Raw genomic sequence first — 20,310 nt, 5'->3', positions numbered from 1 at the left:
TCATCTGATCAAAGGCCTACTTCTGCACCTTCTACTGGCATGGTCATGCATCCCTGTATGGCCGCCACAGAAAAGCTTGTGAAGATCCTGTGTCTAATGCCAGTACAGATGAGTTGTTGCTCTTGTGCTGCAAAATCTTTGATAGTAACTGCTATCATGGAGCAAGCACTTTGTTACCAGTTTTTGAGTCCTCAGCACTGAGACTCTTGGAGGTTTGTATGGGGGTGTTGCTGTTGGTGCACTGCCTTTCAACGTGCAAATTGTTCATTCACGTTGAGTCACTCCACTGTCAGCAGAACCACTGCCCTATTTATGCAGGTTCTTTGCAAATCCTGCTTTCAAGCAGACAGAAGCATATAATGAGAAAACTCAGTGAGCATTTGTGTATTCAGTTTGTGGAGCAACTGGCCCTATTTTTCAAATGGACGGTTCTCTGCTACCTCACAAAATGTGGGAAAACATTTCCCATAGAAAACTTCTGTACGAGCTATGGTATGCAATTACAGCTCCAGTGGAGTAGAAACTTTGTCTCTTCTTTAGAAAGGAAGCACAGGACCATTTTTTTCCCCTTAATCTACCCATTTGGGATTTGACAACAGCTATCTCCATCCACATCCACAGGGACATAATGAACGTGCATCTGTCCTGCTCCTAGATGATTCACTTACTCACTGGCATGGAGATGTGCCTGTTCTGTTGAGGTTTGTTTCTGTTGTCCAGAGTGTGTTGGAACAAGGGTTCATTTATCCTGTATCAGAAAAATGTAACAGTCAAGAGGCACTGGGGATTCCCAGCTCCCAGTATTGTTCAGAATAGCATGTGTGTTTTATGTTTCGGGTGAAGGTTTTGCACAGCTCATTGCAGTATGTCTAATTCGTCAATGATGTGCCAGAAGATTGTGGCCTTCACCCTGGGTTCTGTGCAAAGATCTGTGTCTGTTTCTTGGGCATCTTGTTTTAAGGAGTTAAAACACTAAAATAGAAGACAATGGTACATTGCCTTCAAGGTTCTGGAGTAAAGTTGAGCGGTCTAAGGCTCTCAGAAGAGGCTGCTTTCTGGTGCCTTGTTGCTGTTCAGCAAATACCTCATCCATCTGCCTCACCTGATGACAGTCTCTTTCAAAAAAGACCCAGAAGGAAATGGGATGTGTTTCATTGAACTGTAGTGGCTTGGTTCTTCTCATGTTATGTTTAAAGCATACAGTTTAAAACTGACTTCTGTCAGGAGTCATGAATTACCCGCTCCATTCAAACAAAGCAAAAAAAAAATTATAAAAATTTTGTGCTATTTCCTTCCTTTTTTTTGACCCTTGTCCCCTTTGGAAATTGGCTACCCTACCTTTAAGAGTATTTGATTTGAAGTTATTTTGCATTAGCTGTATCTGAATTGATACTGAGACATGAACATATTCTCTAGGAACTTTTCTTATCCTGTTCAGGACTTACTGCCTATTCTCATTTTTCTCTCTCTTATCTTCCATCTAAAAGTTTTTATGTAGAATTTTGCAGATGCTCATATATTGGTGTGTTTAGCAGAAAAGCAAATGCAAGAATTCTGGGTAGTGGTTTAATGCCTTTACTGGATGTTTGCCTGAGAAAGGTTTCACAATTTTTCATGAAAATAACAAGTTGAAATGTAGGGTAGTGAAAAGCAGAAAGATAGAAGTGTTTTAATCCCATTGGCAGTTACATAATGAAATGTATGGAAGTGTGCTTGTGCAGTTGAAAAAAGTACACATCAATCAGAACCACGGTTTTGAATCTTTTCTTATCTAGAATACAATTTGTATGATTCATTAATGACTGAAATTGCCTTGAAGAGAGTAATCATAAATTTACTCTGATGGTTTTAATACATGCAACAGTATGTATTTAATACATGCTCTAACTAGTTGTGAGCAACAATAGATTCCCCTGGCTGTGTATATTTTGCAGTATCTTTTGTCAGCAACTGCCAGAACAGCACTTAACTCATCAGTTTACAAGAATCTTTTCTGCTCAGGCACAAATGAGATTTAAAAATAGTTATTCATGTCTCCAGTGGTGGGCTTCAGTTTTCCTAAATTAATTGAGTCCCAAGGGCAATATCATGGCTCCTGAGACATGGTACATTTTCATTGGCCAAAGAATTTTGCTTATGTAGTGGAAGAGCAGTTTGTTAGTATGAATGTTAAAATGTGTTACCAGGGTTTTATGGTCTAGTAAGAGTCAATGTTTGAATCTTCTGATTGTTGAATTAAATTTTCTCAGCAATCTGTTGTCCTATCTAGAGAGCTGTTTAATTCAAATGGTAATCAAAATCCATTGTCCTGTAGAACATTACAGTCTAAAGCGATCACCAAACTGAGTGACTCTCATTTACTTCTGTAAAGTGTATCATAGGAGTAACTAGACAGGAATGAATGAAAGAAAATTTTGTCTGCTTCAGACTTTTGTCCACCTTCCCTCCTCAGCTGATATACATCATGCACTAAAATGACAATTATTGAAGAGTTACAGGATTGTTAGTGGGATATTTTTTTTACCATTATGGCAAAAAAGTTTTATTCATGGTTTTCAACCTGCCTGTATTGCTGTTGTCAGGGCCTTTTCTTTTCCTAATATGAAATACTGTCATTGCCTGTTTTTATCCAATTAACTAGTATTCCAGGTATTACAGATTTTTTCCACTAGGAGGAGAAAAAAAATGGATGGAATAGGCCGTTGCTCTTCTCTTGATTTACAAATTAAATATATGGGGGCCCTTAATGCAAGAATATAGGAAGTTCTCGTTTTTGATGAATATGGTAGGAAATATATATCAAAAGCTGTTCCTCTGCCCCCAGTCTATCTCCAGTGAATGCCTTCTGTCAAAGGTCTCTTGACTTTCTGTAGCACTGCATTAGTGATGTTGTTTTGCTGCTTTGGCATCTCTGTGATATTTGCAGCTGAGACCATGTGAAGCAGCAACATCAGAGCCCATCTCTCAGTCCTTCACTTATGCCTGTGTAAAAACGTTTTAGTTCTATCTAGGCCTTGTTTTCTGTTGTTCCAGATCTGTTATTGAACCAGAGGACCTAGAATTGTTCTGCTTCTTTGGTGTCTGGGTACCATAGTAGCTGGTTATTCAAAAGGATGATGCGACCACCTTCGTTCTATCACATTGTTACTTATCCCAGCATTTTAATACCATACTTATCCCAGCGTTTTAATACCATTCTGGTCACTTCCAGGTGGGTCTAGGTCTAGGGCCATTCCTGCTGGAAGGATTGTCTTTTACTTCATGGAAGAGTTCAGTTTGTTGCTTTTAACTGAATGGTGCTTTTTAATATATATTTTTTATTTATTTTTTTGTCCTTGGGGGAAAATTATCTCCTACATCCTCTAGTTTGCCTAAATAGGATGTGTTTGTGTTACGGTGGTAGGATAGCAACGATAAGTAAGCTCTGTAGAGCCAGTTAGCTACAGCTGGTTGCAAAGACAGCTGAGTATTCCTTGCCTAACTTTTTAGTGCTCAACTGCTGCAGTGAAATCTCTACAACCCCAAACAAGGTACCTCTGTTCTTCCCAAGTATGTATTCCAGTTATATGGCACCTTTAAGTGGCATTCCAAGTAGCTCATACATTGTGGGTAGAGGGAAGAAGAGTGAAGGACTGGGAAATAATTGAAATCCATTTTCATTTACAGGTACTGTAAGTCTTAAAGCCTTACATAAGACATTGATTTACATTGCTGAATTTCTTTAAGGATGACCAGCTTATTCTTTAATTTAAAAACTTAAAAGCTAAAGAATACCTGTTTTCTGTAATTTATCCAGTGACTTTTTCTAAGCAGTCTTCAGATTAAAAATTTGAATCCATAACTCTTCTGCTCTGAGTGAGCTCACACTTGTTGCTTAGTGTCTTCTGCATCCATTAACATGGATTGCAACTCAGCATCAGCAGGCAGATAGGCATTTCTTCACTCCTCTGGGCTTCTGATGAGGACTATTTGAGAAGGAGAAATCAAGAGTAATATAAATTTTAATCTCTCCAGCAGGGGAGACTTTCTATCTAGAGCTGCTTCTTCATAATCAATGGAATATTTACAGTAGGTATTAAAAAGGGCAGCAGTAATATCTGAGTTGTCTTCAGTGGCAGCTGTTGTGAATGCTGTTTGTTTGACTTGGATTGATACTGTCTTCCTGTTGGCAAAATTTACTGGATCCAGCCTCTTGGGTGAATTAGGTATTTAAATGCCTAATTCATGAATCTCAAGAAGATGCAGACATTCTTGATCTCTGCCATGGTAGCATTCTTTAAAGTAGAGTTACTGGTGAAAACTCTGATGCCAGCAGGATCCCAAGTGTCTTCAGTAGTTAGATGAATTTCTTTATACGTTAGTTTCTTGTGCTTAGTCTTCAAATGAACTGATGACTTGGGTGTTTGCATGCCCTCATGAAAGTGTTGCCTTTTCTGTAAAGGTGATTGGGATGAGGTGACACGAGCAAAGTATTGGGTTTTAGTGTATGGAAATGGATATTACCATTAGAGGTAACTTAAACATGACAGTGATTTGCAGCCCTGAATTCCTCTAAGGGCATCCAGGTTGTGTTTTAGCTTTGGATTGGGGGTTTTTGGTTGGTGGGTTTGCCTATTGTTGTTGTTTTTTTAAAAAAACACTGAAACTCACAACGGGGTCTGTTATATGTATTTTGTCCCATCAATTAGATGTCACTGTTTGAATGAAAGGTGCTCAAAAAGGGAAAGACAAGTCTTTACCCTATGAAACTGAAAGAAAAAAGTGAAATAAGTTTAGAATCAAAGACTTAGAGATTATATTATTGTAACCATGGAATTTCTAATATAGCATGCTCTATGTTTGAAAGTGAAGGTTAAGAGGAAGTTACCTTAGTAGCAGTTTATCTCACTAATGTACAAAGCTTTATAACAATGTATAAAGAAAGGAAAAATGAAAGATTTAGAGATAAATTATATGAAGTTCATCATGACTTTACCAGAGGTAAATCATGGCAGAGCAACATAAGATCATTCTTTGTAAAATAAACCATATTTGCAGATGGGAGATTTGGTAGCTTTTATCTATCTGGTGTTCAATAAAGCATTAGTTATGGAACTTATACTAGAAAAATATTAATGAAACAGAAAAATATGTTCTTTAATGTTTTGTAATTGCATAGGAAAACAGGTGGAGAAGCAGCAGCAAGTTGTGCTTTGTGCTTAGTGTTTATACTTCACAAGAAAAGGAGGTGAAAGGTTTGCATATGTCAGTCAATCAGAGGATGTACTACTTAAGGGTAGTCCAGTCTCTGCTGGTGTGCTGGATCTGATCTGAGTCTGTTCTCCTTACTTCAGCAGTAACAGCCTTCCCTTGTGCAGAGAAGGAGAGAGTAAACACCTAGGAAATAGTCCTGGAAATTTGCTTCTGCCAGAGGGCTTAGTGGTGTGGAGAAGCAGTAAGGGACAGGGGGAGTAGGAAGGTGGCTGTAAGTGCATATCTCTTTCACAGCAGTTTCTGTGGTATCTCATCTCTCCTCCTTGTTGCTGTGGCAGCAGCAGCTGATTTGGCTTGGTTTAGCCTGTGGACAGGAGCAAGCAGATTCACTGATCATTGCATGTGTCACTAGGGAGCTGGTATTGAGTTGGATAAAAGCATATATGGAGCCAGAGGGACCCCGCTGATCAGTGAATGAAGGAGTGACTTTTAGGCAGCCATGAAGAAATAAACCTAAGAAAGATATTTTCAATCCATTAGCAGAAAAAAATTGCACCTTCACACTCCCTGACGCTCTGACATACAAGTTTCATGGTCAGCAAATATGACTGAGAAGACTTCATGTAGTACACTTCCTTGGAGGTCTTCCCTCCTCACTCAACAAATTCAACAAAGCTGTACTTAAGCCAGTACAGGTTGCATGTTTCTTTCAGTAAGTACTATAATATCTACTGCTAGCATTTCCGGCTTTTACAGCATCATTCACCAAAGTGTTCTGGTTTTCAGAATATTTAGTAGGCTGACTGCATGTGATTTCTTTCTCCATCTCCATTCTCTGCATGGCTTGCAGGTGTCATATTACAATAATTCTTTCCCAGATACTACAATATCTTCATTTAATTTTCATTGGTTTTTTGGCTTTTGTCTTTTCTTAAAGAAACCAACCCAAAATTAAAAAAATGTTCATCTCTTTTGCATTTTAGCTTGTTTTTTGTAAACACTTTTGGTGCATGCAGTCAAGCATGTTGCAAACAGACCTGCCTCTATTGTATGTCACACAGTTTGTCAGAATGTTTTTCAGTTAAAGCTCTACAAAAAGTTCTGAAAAGGCAGCCTGCAGCAGTGAAGCTAACTGATGGTCCTAGCAGAGACCATCAGGTTTAGAAGAGTGGAGAGAAGCATGAACAAGGTTATGAAGGCATAATGGCAGAATAAGGGCTTGAGATGAGGCTTGCAGAGCAAAGATTTGGGATACTATGTATGAAATTCCAAGACTTGAAGACAGGCGAAATAGTGCAGCGTAAACAGGAGGAGAGATAAATGACAGCCATCAAATTAACAAAGGAAGCAACATGAGCGAACAGGGGTATTAATGCTCTCTGTATAAAACTGAAACTTTTCAAGTGACATTGATTGGAAGTCAGGTTGGACTAAATGGGCAAAGGGCAAGGGTGATGTGAATTCAAAGGCAAAAATACTGTTTTGTTTTTAACACCTCATGATTTGAGGGTGCCTGTAATAATTTTTTGCTTTAGTCCTGTATTCCCAAATATGCCAGTCACTTGGGGAGGAGAGCTGTTGCTTGGCATGAAGCTGTAAACTAGTGAAACAGAAACTAAAGTGCAGTTTTCATAGTTGCAGGGTGTAGTGAATTGTGCAACTCCTGAAGGAGTTAATCTCACAAGTTTTGGATAACTGTTATTAAGGAAAAGTCTAACATATTCTGATAAATGAATTCAAAACAAATAATTTGTGAGTAAGGATTTTTATCCTAGTTTCCTGGGAAAATAAGAGTCACAGGAATGTGCTGGTTATTTTGCTTGTCAGTCTTTTCCTCTACTAGTAACTTTTGAAATGGATAGCCAGTTTGAAATCATTTGCAAAGAAGTGGAAAGTCAAAAATACCTTCCAATAGGCTTCAAAATCAGTGGCTGGATGGAGGAAAGGCCATATTAGTATGTGTGAGGCAATAGAACACTTCAACAATCCACGCATCCTTCCCAGCTACTGGCACAGCATTGCTCTGTCTTATGCTGCATCCCAAGGAACATGGGATGAGAGCAAGAAACTGGGCTGTGGGAGGAGGGTTAGGGACAGATGATGCAGCTCCTGAACAGTGAACCCGTGAACCAGGCTGCATTATTTTCTTGTTTCTGACTGTCTGATTTTTGCAATCTAATTTTCTGACTGCTTTTACCTGAGAATCCCTGAGGAGTATAGATTTTATTTCATCTGTACCCTTAAGGTAGCCCAAGGGATTAAAAGATTTCTGTTCCTTTTTTAATGCTTGATAGATCTGTGAGATGAGCATATGCTTTTATCTTTAGGGAAACTGCACACTATTTGACCTATTATCAGTTTGAATGTTTCCAGAGTTTAATTAGCAATACGTGAGCATTGCTCTGAAACAATTCTGTGTGCAATTTATGGATTTATTGCTTATATGCTAGAAATTTGTTCTGTACACATTTAATGCGTACAGTCTGTGAGTGTTATTTTAACCTTAGTTCTTCGTTGTCTCCTTGTTTTCTTAAAATATACTGAGGTCCACCAAAATACAATATTAAATCCATACTCTTTAATAAATCAGTTAACAGATGGGATTTTTCAGTGGCATCCACACCCATATCTCAAGTAACCTAAGTACCGTCATTAAAAAATCCCTATTTACTTTCCTTAGTAGAGGGAATTTAAAGATCAGGCTTTAAATTTGAAAATCCATGTTATCTAGTCCTATGAAATTCCAGCTAGAAAATGGTAACTCATGCCAAACCAGGAAGGATTCAGAAATTTTGTGACAGATCCTATTTTGATTAAATCTCAGCTGCTAGCATTAATAATACTAATAAAAAAATTCATTGTTTCGCTATCTAAGAATCTTGTAAGCAAATTGAACAGACTTTAAAAAAGAACAACCATAATTATGTTTGTGTATAAATATACACATTTAGTGTGTTCTTTGGAAGAGATAGCATTGAAAAACTACTCAGGGTTGTCTCGTTTGCTTGCTTGCCAAGGGCAAATTAGCAAGTATACTCAATGTCGCTTTCTGAAAATATAGAACTATAAAATATGTATCTATTCTTAATTTATAAAAAGAAGTAAAAATGAATGGGGACTTCAATGAAAAATGTGCTATTTTTTAGCATTGATTAAAACCTGAGTAATGATTTGAAGCAGTTGTACCCTTTTGGAACATGGGTGCTGTCAAGGAAGCGCTATCCAGGTGTTGCAAACTTTGTTTCTGTCATAGTTTTAGTAGATACTGTGGAAGATCTTTCAAAACTGTAAATGTCTAGATTATTTTTAGGAAGAGGAGTCATTATTTTCTTTGGAAGGGTGTACATTTCTATTTTATGGAAGTCTGATTTTAATTCATAGATCCTCAAAGCACATATAGCTTCATTCATTGCATTATCCTTTCCTGTGATTTTAAAGGTTCAGAAACCTATTTTTATCTCATCTTCATTCGTGTTTTATCTTCATAGACTCTTTAGTATATACATTTATGAATTATTTCAATCTCACAGATTTTCAAAGCTAAATATGTACAATTTTTGAGTTCTTTCTAAATGAGGAGTTTACTTTTTATCTCTTCAGGTTTGATTCTGAACATAAGACTTTTTTTGTCTTTTATAGTTTTCTTTTTATATTCATTTTGGGATTATGTGCTGAAGTGAGATGACGAACGGCAAAGGTTTATTAAAGTTTGATTATTATGACTGTGAGTAAGAGATTGCCTCATACTGGCCAGATGATAACCAGCCTGATCAAACTCCTGAGTGTAAGAGGCTGGTAAATAGGCGTTACATCAACTGGCAAAGCAGTTTGACCATCTGATCAGGCAGAGAAGCAGTAACTGTAAATAGGAAGCTATGTAATTAATGGTTTTTACAGCAAAAGTTTTCAGTCCACCTCATTGTCTGTTTACCAAGCCCAAAATTTTGTCAGTAACAATTTTACAGGAGACAGTGTTGAAAACCATGGTAAAGTCAAGGTAAATGACACTCTCTGCTTTCCCCTCATCCACTCAGATGGTCATTTCACTGTAGAAGGCCATCACATTGGTTAGGTATGGTTTACCCTAAATAAATCCATGCTGACCACTACTGGATCGCCTTCCTGCTTTTTGTGTGTTCAGAAATGATTTCCAGGAGGATTCGTCCAAACTTGTAAATTTTTTTTTTATTCATATACGTGTATGTGTGTGTGTGTGTATGCATGTGAGCTGGCTAGAGGAATAAACTAGTTTGTTCTTAGGCTGTGGTGGTCTGGTTTTGAGTGGTTAAGGCACCTTAGTTATTCTTAGATATACAAATTTGGGTCAGGAGTATTATTCTGTCAGTGAAAAATACTCATTTTCAAAGAGTTACTGAATATTAATGTTGTAGACATAAATTTATATAAAATCATAAATTATAGTCGTATTTAATGTGTATTTTTCTATTGAAATAACTTCAATATATTTATATATAGAAATGAAAATTTCTTCAGGTAGTATTTAATGAAATAATGTCTTTAATTTGTAGAGGAGTATGTTTCATTACATAATAGTTATACATTTCCATTTCAGGGAACAAAGAAAACAGGTGGGTTTTTTTTAATAGGAAAGACTGTGGAAAAAAATTACTAATATAATTCTCATGTAAGTTTACATGACTTCTCCCATGGTTCAAGAGAAATTCCTTGGTTACAGCTTGTTAAACAATGATATGGAAGTGAATTGTTTGAATTTGAAAGTATAGCATATCTTCTATCAGTTAGCATTTAATCAAGTTTATTCCAGATAACTCTATTGACAGAAAACTCCAGTATAGCTCTTAGCTTGCTCGTGTTTGTGTTTCAAAGAATTTATTTGTTCATTTGTCTACCCGTGACAAACAATTACTGTATGTACAGGGCAGTCACCACTTTCTGTGACAGCAGGTGGGCATGATGACAGCTAACACTGACAAGCTGCCTCCAGGGGAATTCACACTTTTGAAGGAGTTTGTTCATGTCAGTTTCCTGTAGTGTTAATCTTTTGAGAAAGGAATGTTCCTAGGTAATGGACATGGGTTTCTCATAGATCTGTAATGTATGTAATTAAAAGAGTTTTAAACTCCAGAATTTAGAATTTTACTTTTTTCTTGAAGATTTTAATATGTCTATCCCGTTTCTATTTAAGGTAATTGTTTGGAGTAAAAAAGATGGAGACTTATTTTGAGAGATTGAATTTACTGTTATTTCTCTTTAGTTTCAGGCACTGCATGCTGTATCACACACACTGGTTTTGCTAGGAAGGAACAACATACTAAGAAGTGCTTTAATATCCCTTCTACTAGCAGAAGTACATCAGTTTGCTGAGCAGCTGTTGCAAGCTCACCAGGTACTGTCATCTTCTCTTTTGGAGAAGGGCCGAAGAGTGGTGCTGGGGAGTGTTTTGTTTGTATCTGTTTCATAAAAGGTAGTAAATGGATCTTATTGCTTATTTTTAGCATTATTAAATCTCATCTGTTTAACAGAATTAGTCATGCCTCCTTTCAGCAGAGTTTTTGCCAGTGGCAACGCAGAACTCTACAGTGCTCAACACTGATGAAAAGCTTACATTGAGTATTGCACTTTGCCGAGTTACTGCAGGACTACTTAACCTTGCCATACTGTAATTATTTTAAGTATTGCTTTTGTATTCAGTGCATAAAATTTATTTCTAAAAATTTCTAGTTTGAACTCCTCTTTGGCTTTACTGTATGTTGGAAAGAATCATGTATTTGATTTTACGGTCATAATAAGTGTGATTACAAAGCTGTATAACTTGCAGTTGAGAAAATGGAACTAAATTAGTATCCTGTGATTTTTAACCATAAAAGAATCTCTTTAAATACAGAATTGATTTTGATTTTTTTCTAATGGCAAATAATTTAATACTGGCAGTATAGTTTATTTATAGAAAGATAGTAGAGGATTTGATTCATATATAAATATAGAGAAGTTAGTAATTTAATCCCTGAACAATTCTTATACCATGGATAGTATAATAAATTGCTTAAATGGCAGTCTCACTAGCTTGGCTTGATACACCTAGTTGATGGTACAGCAGTTTTTCTTCTTTTTTTTCCTCTGGGAGCTATCACTCTACTTGATTTCCCCCGCCCCTTAAAGAAATTGAAACCTTCAATTATACTTCCTTGAGCAATTGAAGAAATTTGTACCTAGCACTGAAGGGAAGGCCCCTGAGTGGGACACAATTTCTGGGGGGACAGAAATTTGTACTCATTTATTGAAAAGAAAAAAAAAAAAAAGAGAGATGTTTTCGATCTTGTACATCTATTCTGTTTCTTCATACTTGGTATATATGGACTGACATTTGGGACAGTAAAATGCATTTGTTACTTGAGCTTTTCAGCTTCAGGACCAAATCCCTTTTCAGGTTAAGTCTTTGCTCCCTGCAGCCCTCCAACTCATTTTAATCACCTTGCATTTGTGCTTACTGCAAATCTTAGCCATTATCAGTCCACAGTACTGATTTTCAGATTTTCTACTACCAAGAGACACTTAATAAGGTTCCCTTTCACCTTTTTTTTTTTTTTTGAAACAGCCCCTTTTCTTCACTCAGAGAAATAATTTAATTCTCTTATATTCAATAATTTAGACCTATCTTTATGGAACAAGAGTTCCCTGCTCTGTTTCTGCTTTCTCCAGCTAAGTTATCCACGTGCCTTCTGCTACTGAGATGTAGTAGATCTTCCCTTTTTCTTTTTTGTAACTGATACAGTTATTTATTAATTTATATCTTCCTCATCCAACCTTATAAGCGTTTGTTGGAAGATTAATGCATCTTGAGCAACCAACCACAAACTGTGGTCTGGAATAAGACTTTGATACAATCTTACTAAAGCTTATGGGGCTTTCTTCTGAGTCCTTTTAAAACACTTTGCATTTAAGTGACCACCAGAAGAATAAATGAGCTTCAGACACTTAGGAGGATACTCCAGTGATTAATTTTACAGTAACAAAGTAGTCCTGAAAGGTTCACCACCCAAGACAGTGTTGGACTTTTTCTGGTTATAGCGGACAGTTCAAGTGGCTGAATTTGAAGCTGCAGGATCTGTGGGTCTATCTGTAGCTGACACTTTGTAGAACTATAAGATTTTGAAAAGCTGTAGTTCATGTGGGAAAAGTAACTGAATTTCTGTTTTGCTTAGCTTGCTGTGAAGTCAGTGTTTTTAAAGTTTGTGCATTCTTCCATTTGGTCCAAATAGGTGTCTTGCGTTCATTCACAAACCCTTATACATTCTGTATGTGATAATTATTTCTGGAAATACTGCTTATCAAAAACCTTATTGCAACAGGACACTAAACAATACAATATCAGTTTGAAATATACCAAATGACAGCTTTAAAAATAATTCTTCATAAATACTTAAATTAGAATTTGCAGAACGATAATACTTTATATAATCAAACTTCATTAGCTGACAAGTATCCTAATTGTGTTTTGTTACTTAAGCAAAACTGCTGTTAATTATAAAGTGTTTCATGCCTTCTGCCTAAGACAATCAAATTTGGGACTCTGGAATGTAGTTATGATGAGAGGTGTGCAAATACCTATTTTCATTCTGTTTTGTTGTTTGTTTCTTGTTGTGGGCAGATAGGAGAAATAAAGATCATCTAGGCATGTATTCAGGTTAGCTTGCAATTAACTTTTGAGCATTTGGTGAAAAATAGAAATTGAAAATTTAGCTTATTCATCCAAGCAAATTTCTATGTTTTATTTTTGTATAATATTTTTTTTTACATTGAAGGTGTTTTCCCACATTGACTTGACTGAAAACAAAACTGTGTTGAATTTTTCTAAATTAATTATCTAGATATCCCAACATTTTTAATTTCCTCATTAAGACTTGAGCTAAGCTACAGATAGTTTATAAAATGTTTTCATTCTAGATTATGCAATTTTATATTCAGTCTTTTCTTCAACAGGAAGTATGCTCAGGTAAGGTTACATATTGTGGATATGTCCTTTGATAAATATTGAACTTTTTTTACTTTAAAATTCTGACTTATTTTAGTGAGTTTGTATCTGTGTCCTCTTGAAACAAGCTTATCTCTTTAAGACCCACAGGTTTGAAGAGCTATATATGCCCCTAGCTTTACAAATTAAGAAAATAGGTTGATTGTAGGAGAGTGTATCTCATGAACTACACCAGAAAAGTACAGATTACTTTGCATATTTTGATATCGTTCCCCAATTGGCTAAATACCTTTACTATTGGAATATGATAAATTATTGTGAAATATATGAATAATAGATTTTTTTCAATATTTTGGACTAATATTCCCACATGTTAATACAGAAAATAAAAGTAACTAAGGTGCCTGTAAAATAGTATAGTTATCCTGATTTTTTCACCCAGTTAAGATGAATTTTATGATAGTAAACTCTCAAGCACGTTATTAGTTTGCTTTAATTCATTTAAGTACTTCATCATGTGCTTAAGGTGAAGCTCATACTTCAGCGCGTTGCTGACACCAGGACACTGACTTCCAGGGAAAAGTATAATAATGTAAACTCAGTTGGATCCCTTAATTTTTACTGATGTTGGATGTGTACTTTTAATTTTTATGAGGAACCTTTCATGCTTCATAAATACATTTTATAAGAATACAGTAACTGAAACTTATCTTACTATGGAGTAGAAATCTTCTGATCCCCAATCGGATTCCTATTGCAAAGGAGATACAATTTTAAATACTAAGATTTCAGAATGGTACTGGGGTTGTTGGATTATTTTTCAAATATTGAGCCCCTTACCATGATAGCAGATCTTCCTTTATGATAATTGTTTCAAAGACAGATGACCAGAAATGGAAAGCGCATATTGGTTCAGTGCCCATTTCTAACCCCCAGGTGTTAATTCCAAGAACTCTGAAAGATTAAAAACCAGAAAATAGATTTGAAAAAAGAAGAGGGAAGACAGACCGCGAAGTTTTGGAAAGCACTATTATTCAGTAATTGCTGATACATAGCTTGTCTAGCATTGTATTTTTATAACACACTATTTTCTGCACACTATTTTTCCGTTTTTAAAACTTTAAAACATTTCTGTGACAAAAGCTGTACACTGGATAATTGGTGGGGTTTTTTTTAAATCAAAACGCCAAGTTATATGTAATTCTTAATGTTATATGTAAGCATTAAGTCCAAATCCACATGTGTGTCCTAACTCTTCTCCTGAAATGAATGGTGCAGTTAGACTTAGACACAGGATAAGGTGGGATTCATCCTATTTAATTTAGATGTATATAGTAGACACTGCTGTCTGCTTCTCATAGAAGTCCACCAAGCAGCTAAGGTTAACTAAAAAATTTGCCAATGTGAAGACAGTCACGCGAGGCTCTGTTGAATGTTACATAGGTTCTGGAGATTTGGGCTCATTACAACAGAATAGCTTTGATTCAAACAAGCCAAAGGAGTTAGACATATGGTGGGATTTGTCTCACTTCAGATTTCTGTGGTGTTTCCATCAGATTTGCTTATTTTAATTTTTCTTTATAGCCAAGGGAGGAAAAGAGGCATTTCTTTTCTAGCCTATTTTGGATGTACATAATTATAGTAATTGGCCGTTGTTTGCTTCTCTCTTCTGACTATGAGGAAGGAAACTTAGGTTGATCAGTTGAAATGTAAATATTTATGTTGTAGACATCTAAAGTTAAGGGAGGAAAGTTCTATCATATCTCTCTGAAGATCTCTTTTGGATGATCTGGACGAGAGCTGTTAAGCCAGGAAAGGCCTGATCCTACAGAACGGTTGTAACAGTTGTGCAAAGCTTACTTCTGTCTGAACACAGACAGACTTATGTAAGTAACCTTATTAGATGTTTGTAATAAGTTATATTTGTTAAGATAATTAATAAGTTAACTTAATTCCCAGGTATTCAAATTTAAGCGTACACGTTACTGGAAGAGTTTGGTGGTGAACTAGGATGCAGGATACGTGTGTTGGAGCTTCTTGTGACATGCTTTCAGCTATGGTGTGTCTGACGCATATGCCTTTAAACAGGCAGCTCTGTTAAACTAACAGTCTATGCAGGCAATGTAATTAGGAAGAAGAAGATCAAGGAGGAGCATGGATGCGGTATGATTTTGACCATTTTCTGAGATTTTTGTTGCCATTCAGCACTGTGTAGCGAACAGTCATGTCACTGAAATGTCAAACTACATGGCAACACTTCTATGTGGAAGCAAATGAAGGGCTGAAATATTCCTGGGGCTGGAGAGCTGGTTTTTTTCTAGCAGGCCTGCAAGTTAGAGACATTGCAAATTTCAAGATGGACTAGCTTAGCTGGTAATCAGTCCATCAGGGAAAACGGAGTTTGCCTGGAGCTGTGTTCAGATAGATAACAGAAAGATTTAAAGTGCTAAGAACTGAGCTATTGATGTCAAGGCTTGTCTTCATGGGTCTTCCTCCATGCAGCCATTCTGTATCCAGTGGATGCTCTGGGCAGGTATGGCAGCCACAACATACTTTATTCCAAATGCAAGTGTGTCCAATGTGATGTAGAGAATTCTTCAGATAAGCTCCTTTCCAAGAAGTCTACTTCATTTATGCAGTATGTCTAATCTCCTCAGCCATAAGTTTGAATATGTTGTAATAGAGCTTTTTCATGCATTAGAAAGAAAAAAAGCTACAGTATTTTTCCCAAATGTGGTAGGAAATGGATAAAATCATTAATTAGAAAAAAATAGCTGAAAATATTATGCAACTAGGTAAGATAAATGCACAACAGTCCACTGTTGTTCAAAGTACTAAAATGGCTATCCGGCATATTTGGGTTTTTGTAGTTTCTACTGCTGACTTTTACAAACGCATCAGATTACTAATACTTCACCCAGGTAAAAGAAAAGAGATTGATGCTATGTAGACCTTGTGAAAATAATTAAATGTGCATTTGGACATGCATTCATCATTTTAAAGATGTAATTTCTTTCCTTATTATACTGATAAGCAGAGATTGTAACATATTTCAAATTGTGAATGGGTAAAGATGCTGCAAAATAGTGCTCTGGGTAAACGTAGGATTTTTTTTTATTCCATGTGACTGCTGATGCTACTGGTAGCAAACGAAGTAATGGCTGGATAGAATAATCAGTGGATCTGCATTTTGTCTCATAGATAATGTACTTGGTTTGGAGATGCAGACTTGTGAAAACATAAATCTCTGCCCTGAAAGACAGGAGTGAAAGAATCAGTTGAGACTCGGTATATGTTGGAAGGATGCTGTGCACCTTTGAAGTGTATACCTGCTTTTGCTGCATGTGTCATCCCCTATTACAGATTAGAATTAAGCGTATGTGTCAGTCAGAACTGGAAAATGACAAACGGTTCATGCAGTTTCTCCCTTCCCTCTCATACTGTCATAAAATGGTAGCGCTAAAGGTGAAAGGAGTTTAGAAGTGTTCTTACAGAGCTAAATGGTAGCAGGGCTTTGATGTACTTAGGTGCTTGGCAAAATTTAGAATGACATGTAATCAGAAAACCTCAGGTGTGTTTGGGAACAGAAGCAGCAAATATTGATTGCACGAGGAGAACCCTGTATTACTGTCAGCTAGAGAATTATTACTCTTAATATTGATGAATCATCTTGTTCATGGAAACGTAATACTGGAAAAGGAAAAATGCTTAATTAAAGAAATCAGAATATATCACACCTCAACAAACAAATAAGTAATATTCCTGGAAATCTTCTTGTTTCAAACTGTGCACAAAATCCAGGCTTTAAGAAAGCTCCCAAAATAACACAATTAATAATTAAAATTACCTATGTGAATTCTTGATACACTAAAAAAGAAAGGGCAACGAAAGCTTCTCTCGGTTGATGCTGTTCTTACTTCCTTATTCTCAGTGTCAGTTCTGAGAATTGGAAAGAAAGAATTGCTTTCTTTACACCTTGGTTAATCCTTTTGCATGCATGAAGGCAGAATGTGTATAAGGAAGAAGCATCTGATTTTTGTGGCATATGTGGTATACCAGCTAATCTGGAAGACCATTTGATTATTACTTAATCTGTGTCTCCAGATAGGTAGTTTTAATGTGCCTGTTAACCTTTCTTCAGGGAGTTTTCTGGCTTACTGACAGTGATTTGCAAAATGGAATGATGTTACAGAAAATTAAGCACAGCTTCCTTAATGCTTTTGGATATTGGAGTTGTCTATGTGAATTAGCCTATATCCTGTATGTGCTCTTAAAAGTTCAATTTACAGGCAAGGTAACATTTTGTTAGATTTGCCTTTTGATTTTCTTTTTTTCTTTTTGAAGAATTGCTTAAAGTCTTCATTACAATGTACTTTTAACACAGCTTCACTAAATGCTTTCTGGGTTACAGTTTAAACACACAGTTCCCGTGTCAATGGCATTGCAATTTATTTGCTGCTTTAGTATTTCATATCTTAGTAAAAATGAAAAGGGAAGAGTTGTAGCCATAGAATTTCTAACTAGAAATTACTGATATAATGGATTTTTGTTTGCAAGAGTATTTACAGGTGATAATTAAAACCGTCTTTAAATAAAAGCCTGGTTAAATATAGTAAAATATAAATGGCAACTGTGACATGGTAATGCATACTAGTGAAATCATCACTTCATCTTTCTTTCAAAACATTGTTTTCATTTTGGAGGACACATCAATATCTTTGGATTTCCTAGCTTCACACACACTTGCCTCTCTCTAAACATGTGGGACAGTCCTGTACCTAATGACTTAGAATATCGGCTTGCCCCATTGGGACCTCATTTATTGCTTTGGGGTTTTCTGGTAAAAATACCAGTGAAGCTGTATTTGTCTACTTACAGAGCTTATGCACAGCCGTCGCTACTTTATATCACAGAACCAGAAAGATCAACTGGTGTTTGTTCAGTGCTTTCTAAAATGTTAAACTGCTTTTCCAAAACTCATTATATAGCTCACTGTGAAACATTAGAACCACTAAGCACATGCACAGTGGCATTTCTGCATCATGCTGTGGTATGCCATCAGATACGGAAAAACTGCTTCTGTTCTTTTTTTGGTAAGCAATGGTTTTGTTTTGCATTCTGTGCTGGGGCTGAACTCTGGATTTTCAAGGGAGCACGTGGCTTAGCTTAGGTTTTAAGCTGGGAAGGATGGCTATAGTGTGTTTAGTGTTAGGTTTAAGATTAGACAAGGATTTAGATTTAGGATGGCAAAATAAGATACTCACCACAGAGGGAAATGCTTGAAAGGCTGTGCTTAGGAGTGTTTGTCATGACAAACCAGACTACACTTGCTCTGCTAGCTGACTATTAATTACTTTAGAGTTGGTGTTAGATCAAACTCCCTGGTTAAGTCCTCAACTGAAACTATCACAGGCTATAGTTAATGGTGATAGTTTGGATTTGAGTGAACATGCATATGAGCTACATTGAATGCCACCACATCCAGAAGGAGCTGCTGTCCCACATTTGGCTCTGAAACAAGCAGGATTTGTCTTGCTAGGATTTAGCTGATGTACAAGTCATTAATAAAGTAGGTTTATGTCTGGGATGAAAGAGACTGGCTATGGAGTTCATTTTGTAGCTGAGGTTGGAATTATGGTTTGCATGGCTGAGGCATGCAGGAGCTTATCTTAAACTTAGTCTAGGTTTTGGGTGACGGCACTTGACGTGACTGGTTAAGGCTTGATCTGCCAGGGCAGGAAACTACTATTAACGTTGCTCCCAGAGGTCGAAGTTGGTTTCAGTATGTGTCAGCAGCAACTCCTATTTATTGTTAGATTGACAGGACTTCTGCTATAGATTTAATTTAGGTAGACAGGATGTGATGAGCTAAAGCTGAACACGTTTACGAAAGGTATCACAGAACTAGATATAGGGTTGGTGTGGTGAAGGCTCAGGAGTCTGGGGTTTCAGTTTTAGGTAGGCACTGATGATGTAGCCTTCTCAATTCACAACTAATCTGGTGGAAGTAATGTATTGGTGGGCTTGGGTGAGTGTAAGAATGAGAAATGAGCTTATTCATTCCTTTGGGATTCATAGGGGATTTAGAGATACAGGAATGGGATGCTGGGATAGGTTTGTGGTGAGGAAGAAAGGCAGCAGTGGCGGAGCGTGTTTAGATCTGAATGTTTGTGACGTGAGTTGCTGGATTGGTGTTAAGGCAGTAAGCAAGGCTTGGATGTCTAGGATTTGTGCAGCAGAGAATGCTTTGCTGAAGTTGGAGGTATTCCAGAAAGACAAGCTGAAGTATGCTTGGACAGGATATGTTTTATATGGCTTGATTAGAATTAGGATTAAGGCATTGCTGGTTGCAGTCATGGACTTGAATGAAATACAGGCAACCAGGTACCTGTGCTAGGCTGAACCACATCTGTAGTACTGATGCACACACACAGAGTCACAGAATATTTTATGGCAGCACAATCTGTATTGCATATCTTCTAGAATTATTTCTTTTGTGTAGAAGTATACACTTGAAATGCATGTAGCACTAACATTACAGAATTAAAACTAGTTTTAGGAAATAACATTCTTGAATGCACTGCAGTTTGAATTCCTGTTATGTAAGAATGGATTATTTTCACTTGATTCCAATAACAGTTCACATAGGGAGAAATGAATTGAGACAAATGCATAGAGAAAGAAAACATGGAAAATAGAGAAAAAATGTGTTTGTATTTCTCCTTCAGTGTAAATGATGGCATCCCAGGTTGCATGATTACAGTGCAGCCTTTGAAGACTTGCACGTTTTGCATTTCCTGGCATCTGTCAATCCTTGAATTGAGCTGGCAAAGCGCAGTTAAACCTCTGCATGTATTGTCTTGAAACAAGATAGTTTCGCATCTTATGTAATCCTTATAATTAATTCTTTCATAAAAGTGGCTCCTAGTCTCTCTGACTTTTCAGAATATTAAACTTCTAGCTGAAGTTGTTTTAAAGAACTTTTGTATAACCTTATTGTTTAATCAAAGCTTTTTTACTAACCCTGGCTACTGTATTTAATATGGAATACTATAGGGAATTGTGTATGATAAATATGAGAGTGTGGTAATAGAGGTAAAAATCTGAGTAGTAGTTCTGCCTATAGGAATAAATTATAAGCAGAACTTAGTTTAGGTTAGCTT

The 20,310-nt window shown here is 36.5% G+C and overlaps 1 protein-coding gene across 1 annotated transcript in view; it reads left to right on the top strand.

The window, feature by feature from the left end:
• MEI4 (meiotic double-stranded break formation protein 4) overlaps window positions 1-20,310 on the top strand; it is an 80,653-nt gene that overhangs the window by 25,862 nt on the left and 34,481 nt on the right. Inside the window, exon 4 of the mRNA XM_056344794.1 lies at window positions 10,430-10,561. Coding sequence (XP_056200769.1) covers window positions 10,430-10,561 — 132 coding nt within the window. The remainder of the gene's footprint in view (window positions 1-10,429; window positions 10,562-20,310) is intronic.

Source organism: Falco biarmicus, chromosome 6, assembly GCF_023638135.1.
Source record: "Falco biarmicus isolate bFalBia1 chromosome 6, bFalBia1.pri, whole genome shotgun sequence".
In the NCBI taxonomy this organism is placed as follows: domain Eukaryota; kingdom Metazoa; phylum Chordata; class Aves; order Falconiformes; family Falconidae; genus Falco; species Falco biarmicus.
The sequence above is the reverse complement of the archived record's forward strand: the minus strand, read 5'-3'. Positions and strand labels throughout refer to the sequence as shown.